This window comes from Carassius gibelio, chromosome A5 (assembly GCF_023724105.1).
Source record: "Carassius gibelio isolate Cgi1373 ecotype wild population from Czech Republic chromosome A5, carGib1.2-hapl.c, whole genome shotgun sequence".
Taxonomy (NCBI): Eukaryota; Metazoa; Chordata; class Actinopteri; order Cypriniformes; family Cyprinidae; genus Carassius; species Carassius gibelio.
The window spans coordinates 17,242,704-17,253,410 of NC_068375.1; the positions used below are offsets into that span (position 1 = coordinate 17,242,704).

The 10,707-nt window shown below is 37.4% G+C and overlaps 1 protein-coding gene across 1 annotated transcript; it reads right to left on the minus strand.

The window, feature by feature from the left end:
- Positions 1-603: 603 nt before the first annotated feature.
- LOC127998805 (protein O-mannosyl-transferase 1) lies at positions 604-9,964 on the minus strand. The gene is made up of 20 exons (XM_052592137.1): positions 9,695-9,964; positions 9,432-9,555; positions 9,216-9,322; positions 9,066-9,116; positions 8,448-8,594; positions 6,845-6,950; positions 6,654-6,713; positions 6,428-6,521; positions 6,200-6,355; positions 5,838-5,968; positions 5,640-5,735; positions 4,788-4,880; positions 4,496-4,592; positions 4,311-4,403; positions 3,971-4,091; positions 3,796-3,893; positions 1,856-1,969; positions 1,636-1,762; positions 1,359-1,536; positions 604-1,115 (listed from the first exon to the last, which is right to left on the minus strand). The coding sequence occupies exons 2-20, from the start codon at positions 9,548-9,550 to the stop codon at positions 938-940; spliced, it is 2,166 nt and encodes a 721-aa protein (XP_052448097.1). The 5' UTR covers positions 9,551-9,555; positions 9,695-9,964; the 3' UTR covers positions 604-937.
- Between the last annotated feature and the right edge of the window lie 743 nt (positions 9,965-10,707).

The window sequence follows — 10,707 nt, forward strand, 5'->3', positions numbered from 1 at the left end:
TAATCAGATGAAAGTGTTTGTTAAAACAAGTATATATATATATATATATATATATATATATATATATATATATATATATATATATATAATATTATTATACTAGTGTATATATTTATTGCATTGATAATCATTGATTTACTGACTCAAACCTGATTTACTGATGCCATGCATGAGGTAAGTTCATTTCAAATGAGTTGGCTATTTAAGTTGCTCTTGTCTAAACCTACCTGATAAGAGAATGAAATAGAATTTTGTAAATCGTTCTGCTTGTGTGACTATCGTCTTCCACCAGCATTATGGACAGAGGGTTCAGGTGGAGCTGTTCAAAGCCCAGCAAGAGTGTGACGCTCAGGAAAGACAGCTGCAGCAGTGGCATGACCACTGGCAGAGTCAGCTAAAAAGCCTCGCTTCACTCAACTCTGAATGACAGGGAGATATTTATGGACAACAATCTAAGCCGAGGTATTAAAAACCTTCAAAGAGAAGGAACACTACGTCTTAAAAGAACAACTGTGCTCACTCCACTCAACACTTGCATTCGTATCTATTCTATCTTGTTTTATTCATGTAAATAATGGCTGCTATGAATAGGCTAATACAAAGTTTGAGGACATAAAAAAAGTTTATTCCATATTTTCAAGTTTCATTTTTTAAGTGTTGTGCAAGGGTTAAATAAAAACAAATTCAAATAAATGCAACCTATCTTATTAGTTTAACAAGTCCCTAAAACAATGCAATAAAATTGCCATGTGAACAGAATAATATGTAAACATAAAAGCATGATAAATGAAACACTAATTTGGTTTAGAGTTTTGAGATTGAGCAGCATGAGTTTTCCTTGTAGAGTTTCTCACATTTTTCACAGCTCTCTGAGGAGCCAACAGCACTGCCAGATGCCTTGGCTTTAGCATTCACATCATTGTGAACTTCTTGAAGCTCATGTTCGTTTTCGGAGGAGAATATCCCAACTCTCTCTCCAGCGCAGTGCAGCAAGTTCATCTGATGATAATGCTGGCTGTCCGTAGGTCAGAGGACTCAAGTTGTGGTAGGACACATATACTGAACAAAGGACTGCCAGAATAACACCACCAAATGCTTTCCTTTGAGCTGGGGATCTGAGAAAAGAGCATAAAATACAAATATGAGCACAGAGACTAGATTTACACTGGAGTGATACAATGATAAACACACCGTTCATATATGATACTTTTTTAAATTAATAATTAATTAATTATTTCTGTTTGCACTGTTTTAAAAAAAGCAGCCTTGGTGAGCATAAGACACTTCTTTCAAAACCATTAAAAATCTTACAAATTGACACACACGGACTAATTTCAGAGAGAAATTAAAACTCTTACTTCAAAACATGGATGTACATGTGCTCTACAACTATAGGTATCTGCAAGATCTTGAAGGTGAGCGCTGGAAGATAGTGATACAGAAACAGAGTCTTCTCCATTAGGAAGAATGGCAGGTAATTCACTGCCCAGCCTCCTAAGCAAACAACACCAGCCAAAACCAGCTGTTCCCAAGAGTCTAAGAGAGAAGAAAAAACAGGAAAGGAACAGTTAATGAATCGTGATGGTAAAGCCAACATCTCTGCTATTATTTCTCACAGAACCTCTAGACACATACCTTGAGGAATGTCTTCAACTTTTCTCCGTCGTCTTAGTAAGTAGGTTAGAAACATAAGACAGTAAACAACCAGTGAAAGGTTTGCAATGGTCCAATTAACAATATTTCCTATCAGTTGAATTTGTGCCTGTATTAAAAATAGAAAAGATTAAATTAGTCACATTGTCATTGTCAAATACAAAGATATAAAACAAAAACCAACAGAATGATGCTGACATACATTACTTGAAGGATGAAGCCAGTATGCAATGTTGGTGTCCATTGTTATCCATTCAAGAGGTGATGAACTATATTTGTGTTCGGACTCTTCATTCTTCACAGTCAGCATCTTCCACTGTTCCTCAAACATACATTAAATGAGCCTCATTCATGAAACACAAGCAGAACTCATGTTTGAGTAAAAATAGTTCAGAAAGTCATTCGAAATTTAAACCTGCTCCCATCACATGTAAATGGTAAATAAAACATTAAAACATTCTGTATTCTTTTAGACAAACGTTTCAGTTTTTTACTCTTAACTTCAGCGAAATGCAGAGATCGTTACTGTCCTTTTACACAGCTGTCCAATCACAGTGGAGGAGGGGCGGGACAAACACTAAGATGACTAACCATCATATTTGTACAACACAACAATGAATGGAGAAGTTAATATTGCTGGTTACTACAATTTTATATTCAGTAATATTCTTCAAAATAAGATACTCATAACATGTTACTGAGTATTTCAAATCATAGCAAATAAAGCGTCACTCCAGAAAAATGCAATGCCTCCAAGCACCAGCAGCTGGTCGTTTTCAGAAGTTAATTTATTCATTTAATGTTAGGCATATAACCTATTAGTCTTTTATGCATTCATGCAATATAACTTGCCAAACCGAAAAACTGAGTCCAAAGAATTCCACACCATTCCTAGATACGTAATTTGCAAAGCTGTAATTCATAGGCAGGGAATATACTAAGTGTGCATGCGTGCCCCATTTACAAAAATTATTGGAATTCATTAACATACAAACATTTAACTATGAAATCTGACCTTTAGAAAAAGTTTTTGTGAATCCTGAGGGGAGTTTTCAGGAAATTAAGTCAAAAAAATTTCACCCATCCATCATAAAAGTGCTCCACACAGCTACGTGGGGTTAATAATGGCTATCTGAATTGAAGCGATGCATTTGTGTGAGAAAAATATCCATATTTACAATTTCATAAAACTTCATCTCTAGCTTTATGGCGGATCGCAGACTTTTATAAGTGCATCACCGTCACCTATCTCTCAAGTGGACCATTGACACTCCTAATTGAGATTGTAGATAGAGTGTCAATGGTCCATTTGAAATATAGGAGGCATCAATCCACATCAATCATAAGACTGACAGACTGCAATGGTTTGAGCTAAAAATATCTGTGTGTGTTCTACTGAAGAAACTAAGTCACCTACATATTGGATGCCCTGGGGGTAAGCAGATAAACATAAAATGTTCATGTTTTGGTGAACTAGCCCTTTAACACAGTTATTTCGGTGCCGCCCCCCTCTCAATACTGTTGTTTGCTTTTGCCCTGTTCTCAGCACAGCCTATGTTATCACCGGCCAGATATGCAAATTTAGTACACCTGGGTTTTAGACACTCATTGGCATCTCTCTCCTTATCAGCTGAGAGCCCGCCTGCAAGCATCGCTATTGGTCATGGGAATTATGTGTGTGTTCTATCTTGCCGAGTTTGTAACTGTTTCAGGCTGTTTGTAGCATCTCTCATAGCGGGATTGAATATTGTTCCCATAGCAGAGAAACCTCCGCAATGTCTCGTGTAATCTCGAAAGGAAACATCTCCGATAGTAACCAGGGACGTTTACCTTTGCTGTAAAAAAAACTTGTTTCTCGCGAGACTAGCATATTCTCAACGGTGCTCATGATACGCCTACGTCCTACATCATCCTCTGGACGACACTCTCTCGTGACCGCGACAGTTAATGGAAGCTAGGACTCCCATTATAAAGCATGAATTAGCCTGCCCTGGACATTATTTAAGATAACAACAATTGTATTCATCTGAAAGAAGAATGTCATATACACCTAGGATGGCTTGAGGGTGAGTAAATCATGAGAAAATTTTCATATTTGGGTAAATTATCCCTTTAAGATCATGATTAATATTTAATAGTCACCTGCAGCTCAAGAAATTTGGCCATAAAAGTAAGGTTTCTCTTGATGTCACTGTGTGTAGGTGATTTCAGCTCCAACTCCCTTTCCTTCTGTTCCTGACCTGTACAGATGTGCGTTTAAATTAAATGAAGAAGACATAAGCAATATGAAAACATCTAGAGATGTTATTTCTCATACTTCGGCCATAGCGGTGCTCCTCCACATTCCACATGCTGCTCTGCTGGTAACCTTTATAAATCTTATCCCCAACCACCTCCAGCTGTTTGAAACCCCACTCTGGCAGAGACACTCCACTGAGCTGCAAGACATTACAAAAGAGCTATAAATCACTTTCTTAAAGAGATACTCCACCCAAAAATTTCAATTCTGTCATTGAAAGTTCTGTCATAAAAGTATGTGACTTTGTCCATTTATTTCTACATACACCCAACTCAAATTTAATAGAGTTTACAAATTTTTTCTAAAACTGTATATTTAAGGCTATGTTTTTCTGTACAAATTTTACTACTATACAAACCTTTAAAACAGCTGAAGTGTTCACGTGGACTAATCGCACCTCTGATAAAATCGTCTTCCAGATCTCTCTATCAGACTCCCTGTTCACTATGTCCTACAGTGCAATGAAAAGAAACCATCATTAAATATATTTTAAATAGAGTAAATGTGAACATGTATTATAAACCTACGGGTCTCAGATCTTACCACTCTCCAGAGATTCTGAGCCGGCATAGACACATTAAAGTCAATGTAGCCAGACACTTCCTGTGAATGAGGACTCATGGGGGCTGCAACATCATGCCTTGAAAACAAAGCATAGCCAGGTTATTGCTACTATTATATTAAATAGATTATGAAGAATATTAAAAACATTATTATTAATTCACAATGAAAATCTGAATAATTGAACAAAATGTATAATAATTTATATTAATGTAAAAAAAAAATTACTATGAAATGTAACTTTAACAAATCTGATGTTGGTGGAATTAATTACGTGTTCAGGTAGCGAGAGGTCATTCCATGAAGCAGCTGAATAATATCGCCATGTCTGACAAGTCTGGGTGGGCTGCTGACCACAAGACTGTGTCTGGGGTTGGAAATTAATTACAATACAAAACACGTAAAATGTTTAGCTGCAGTCGACATATGGGTCATATGACTTCACAAAAATATTTTTAGTAATGCTATAATTATAAAATGGATAGTTCTCCCCAAAAATTGTATTAGCTGATAAATTACTTGCTCTCAGGCCATACAAAATATAGAGTAGGGTTTGTTTCTTATTGGTAAAAATTTAGCATTACATCACTTGATCCTCTGCAGTGAATGGGTGCTGTCTGAATGAGAGTCCAAACAGCTGATGAAAACATCAATAATTCACAATTAACTCCAGTCCATCAAGTAATGCGAAAAGCTGCATCTTCACCATAAATTCATCAGACGTTTTTAATTTTAAAAACAATGTTTCCGGCAAAAAAAAATGAAAAAGTCAGGATTTTATCAATAAGCCGGTGGATTGAGAGGACAACAAGGGATGGAGTTGTTCCCCGGAGGAGCGTTATTATGGATTATGGACTGTTTCTTCAGCCTGATGCGACAGTTTAAAGGTAAAATGTCTTGATGGCTTTCTTATAAACACACAGTGTGTCACTTTAAAAGATGTTACCTAGTGGACTGGTGATGTTTTTATCAGCTGAAGTACTCCTATTCTGTCGGCACCCATTCACTGCTGAGGGACTACTGGTGAGCAAGTGACCTACTGCTTAATTTCCCTGCCCTGAGAGTCAGTGAATGTTCAGCCATTTTCTTTAATTTTTTGGTGATCTATTCTTTCAAATGTACATACCGCCCAGGGTCTTTAATAATCCACCAGTTGTTGACATCTTTGAAAGGATAGCAGGTCACCTGCTGCTGGTGGGAGCTGCCACGGCCATTTTCATATCTTTAAGCATAAATCATTATTAAAGATCAGCATGAAAATGTGGTTGTTTAGGATTACGTCACCTGGAACCCACAGCTTTGAGACAGAGTCCCAACGTCTCACCTGATTGGATAGTTAACCTTGTGGGAGTGAAGCCAACATGGAACAGGTTTACTGGACACAGTGCGAAGAGTGACCTGCGAGCCGAACGCGACATCCAAGGGCTGCCCCTGAGTGATCCGCGCTAGACCACCCTTTATAGGAGAAACGGGAAAAACATAGGAGATGTTGACCGCTTAGATAGGTGACACTGTGTGTGTATTACACAAAATCTGTTTTAATTCTTAATGCACACTACACCATTCAAAATGTTGGGTCAGTAATTTTAACTTTTATTCGGCAAGGATGCTTTAAGTTATTCAAAGTGACAGTCTTGGTGAGCATTAAACATTAAAGGATCCCACCAACTCCAAACTTTTTAATACCTCTAGACTTGCTTGAAAAGCACTGCTCATCATCTGGTCATGTGGTCCACTGCGATACAGCAGGGTAAGATGGATGTAGAAAAATCCAATGTACATGATGACTGGCAACACCACAAGAGCCAGGAAGCGACCCAGTACCTGGACCACTACTTTGCCCTGTTCACACAGATCACAAGATCACTGTAAAGCTCTGTAAAACCAATGGATATTTTCTTAACTGCTACTCACATGGCTTAAGGTTCGATCTCCAATAAGTTGCCAGGTGTGTACAGCTGTCAGGCCTAGCAGTAAAAAGTACGTGAAGATACCCATGTATTTTACCCTGTAAAATAAGACAAACCTAACTACTTGGAACTACTTCAATTTCATTTGCAGAGCAAGTGAAACTAGATTTTTACACATTCTGAAGGAAATTCCAAATGCCAAAAATAGTTATTTCTATGATCGTACATACCCAATTCCACATGCACAACTGACCCCACAGATCACGAGCCAAAACCACCTAAAGGATGAACTGAAAGAAGAGAAAGTGCATTACACATACACAGCCATGCAATTGGGCAAATATCATTAAATTCACAGAAGGTTGACAAGACAATGCAGATTTTAATCTGATAAAACGGTTATTAGCCAAAAAATTCTTACTTGCTCGCTTTGTGGAAGTGAAGGTAAGACAATACTGCTAACAGCAGGAAAAAGATTAAAACGGACTCCAGCAACATAAAGCGTGATTGCACAATCAAGGAGTTTTCTGTAAAAATGAAACGAAAAGTATTTAACTGACAGTAACGGTCAGGAAAAACCACCATCAGGCACTGACTTGAAAACGATATGCTACAGAGAATAATTTTTTTATTTGATCCCCTCCTGATTTTGTAAGTTTCCCCACTTACAAAGAAATGAAGGGTCTGTAATTTTTATTTTAGGTCTATTTTAACATATGGAGACAGAATACCAAGCAAAAAATCCAGAAACTGAAAAGACATTACATAACGGTTCAAATTTGATTTCTATTTCAGTGGGAGTTAAATAAGTAAAACATGACTTAGTACTTGGTGCAGAACCCCTTGTTGGTAAGCACAGAGGCAAGACGTTTCTTGTAGTTGGTCACCAGGTTTGCACACATCTCAGGAGGGATTTTGATCCACTCCTCTTTACAGATCCTCTCTAAATCCTTAAGGTCTCTTGGCTGTTGTTTGGCAACTCAAAGTTTCAGCTCCCTCCACAGATTTTCTATAGGATTGAGGATTGGCTAAACCACTCCATGACCTTGATGTGCTTCTTGTTGAGCCACTTCTTTAATGTCTTGGCGGTATGTTTCTGGTCATTGCCATGCTGGAAGACCCATCTTCAGTGATCTGGCTGAGGGAAGATTTTACAGTACATGGTCAGCATTTCTCTCCCTTCAGACACAGCAAGTCGAGTTAATGCCAAAGAGCTCAATATTGGTCTCATCGGTCCACAACACTTTCTCCCAAGTCTCCTCTGAATCATTTCAATGTTCTTTGGCCTTTACATGTGCCTTCTCGAGCAGGGGACCTTGCTGGTGCTCCATGATTTCAGTCCATTGTGGCATAGTTATCAATGTTTTTCTTGGTGACTGTGGTCCCAGCTGCCTTAAGATCATGAACAAGCTCCTCCCATGTAGTTTGGGGCAGATGCCTCACCTTTCACACGATCATCCTTACCCCGAGAGGGATCTTCCACAGAGCTCCAGACCAAGGCCGATTGAGGATTGTTTTGTTTATCTTCCATTTCTGAATAATCGCACCAACAGCTGTCTTCTCACCAAGCTTCTGGCTGATGGTCCTGTAGCCCATTCAAGCCTTGTGCACAGTCTTGTCTCTGATAATCTTTTGACAGCTCTTTAGTCTTGCTCATGTGGTGGGAGAGGTTGGAATGGAAGCTACAGATTGTGTGGAAAGGCGTCTTTTATTCACCTAACGAGCTGACATTAAGAGTAACTTCAGGACTAATCTGTTTCACATGGGCACATAACCAATCCGTCAGATCCAGAATACTTGCTGGTTGATAGGGGACCAAATACTTATTTCACTCATTGAAAAGCAAATAAATTTCTAATCTTTATATAATGTTTTTTTTTTCTGGATTTTTGGTTGATTTTCTGTCTTTCCGTTAAAATAAAGCTACCATACAAATTACAGAACCTTCATTTCTTTGCAAGCGGGCAAACTTACAAAATCAGAAGGGGATCAAATAAATATTTTCCCCCACTGTAAGTACTTACCTATGAGGAGGAGCAGACAGGCCCCCAATGCTGAGAAATGGGAATATCCGAGCTCCACCACCAGAAGATAAGCAAGTGGTATACAAAAGGAGCCAGCGAGGGCCGGTATTACCCGAAGACTCCAAACAGGAACATTACTGGTGTACTCTACAATGGACCCAAGTAAAAATCAATAAGACTAATGCAATTACTAACGCATGTTTTATGTAAACTAAAAGGAAAGTAATATAAGTGTGTCATGTATCTTGATGTAATGTAGACAATGTTTATGGGTCACCAAGGCATTCTGACTGGTTGCTAGGACATTGCAAACTTCAAAGCAGTAATTTTTAGAACCATGATTATGATCTTAAAAAAAATAAAAATAAAAATAAATACAGTCAGAACAGCCTGAAAGACTGAGGCGAAATAGTCTGTGTGAGTGATTCTCAACCTTCGCAAACTACCAAGGGGCGACAAGATTTAAAACCATTTAATTATATTATTTAATTCTAAAAATGCTAATAACACAGAGACAAACATTTTGAACTTTAAAAACTGAAATCATATTTATTTTCCCCCCGTACATGAACAGTCTTTGTCAACCCAACATAAACCCAGCATGTGTGAGATGATCACCTGCTCCAATTCTGTTCCAGACAAAGTTGCCATCAAATCCTCCTAAATATGCTACACAGAAAAATATTATCCATAAGTAAATATACATAAATATAATTTCATTTATTAATTTTTTTTTTTTAAACAATGAATAAAAAAAAATCTTCTCACCTCCTAAAGCTAGTACCATGTGGCCAAACGGTGGCCCACTCTCATCAATGAAAAACACTTGCTTCATGTACAGAGACAAAAACTGTCCATAATAAACTTCATCAAACCTGTAGTGGTATGCAGACATAATATATTCACATGTGCATTTCTTTATAATTAAAAAAAAAAAAGTTAATAATAATAATGTCTACATATAATAATTAAACGAATACTTACACTACAGCTCTAGGAAAGTGAATGCCACACAGTCTGGTGAGGAGCGCTAAAGCAGTGACTGCCAGCAGCAGCAGATTGATCTCCACTCTCACACTGATGGGCACCTTCACACACTGCATGCCGCCTGCGTTCATTCATTAAGGCAAAACATATCGTTATTACTACATACATATTCAGTTATTTTGCATATACAACGCGCAGGAACAAGTATGGAAAATGCATTTCGCATGTTATGTAAATGTATGTATCGTTAGCTTATTTACCTTTGGACTGTTAGACTTAGTTGTGAATTTCTCAGGAGTTTCGCAATCGTATGTCAACACTGCTGATGTCGCGACTACATGTGCTGTCTTTTCGCAAAAAAATAAAATAAATAAATACCGACCTTCGCTAAAACTTGCCTTTGTTAAAATTATTCAGCCGTGTCTCTGGTGTAAGCAACAGCTTTAGTCTTCACCTTAAAAACACTCCCAATTTGTAAATAAACCAACGGTATGTAGCTGTACTCTTGTGTTTCCGGTCAGTATTGCCCTTATTTCAAAATAAAAGTTCAAACATCCCTACACTGATGTAAAAAACAAAACAAAACCTTGGCACAGGAAAAAATTATAAGGGTGTCAAATTTATAGATATTATAGTTAGATATTTATCCGCTAAATGTTATACTAAACATGCTTAATTTACCAGTAAATCCTAAATTCAGGAAACACCTGTTTTAAAAATCCCAAATATTTCAGAAAAACAAAATACTAAATATAGTTTACATTATTTTGCATGTGAAAATGTAATAGAAAATTTCACATTATGTATATAATCGGTTGGTCCCTTAAGTAATGCATAGGATGCTTGTACTATAACACAAGAGCCACAAATCTGCTAAACAATTCTTGCTTTATCGTGGCGTTTTGATTTTCATGCTGGTGTTGAGTCACTTAGAGTATGGCTTTTCTTTTTCTCTGATGCATCTGTTTTATATTTCTGATTCAGAATCTTCCTTAGTTTGCTCTTTGGATTCATGCATTTGTAGCCTCGTTGATTTTTGTCTGGTAGTTGAGCTATTCTGATGAACAGACTTTTCAATGGTAAGACTTCTCTCATCATCTCAGATATTTTCTTTAAATTTTTTCACACAGAGGATAAAGACATGACACTAAAACAAACCTGGAAACAATCAGGTTGGAATCAATGAACAAAGATGAACATCACTTTCTTACCAGTAGGTCCTCTGCAGTAAATGGGTGCCGTCAGAATGAGTCTGTAAAAACATCACAATAAT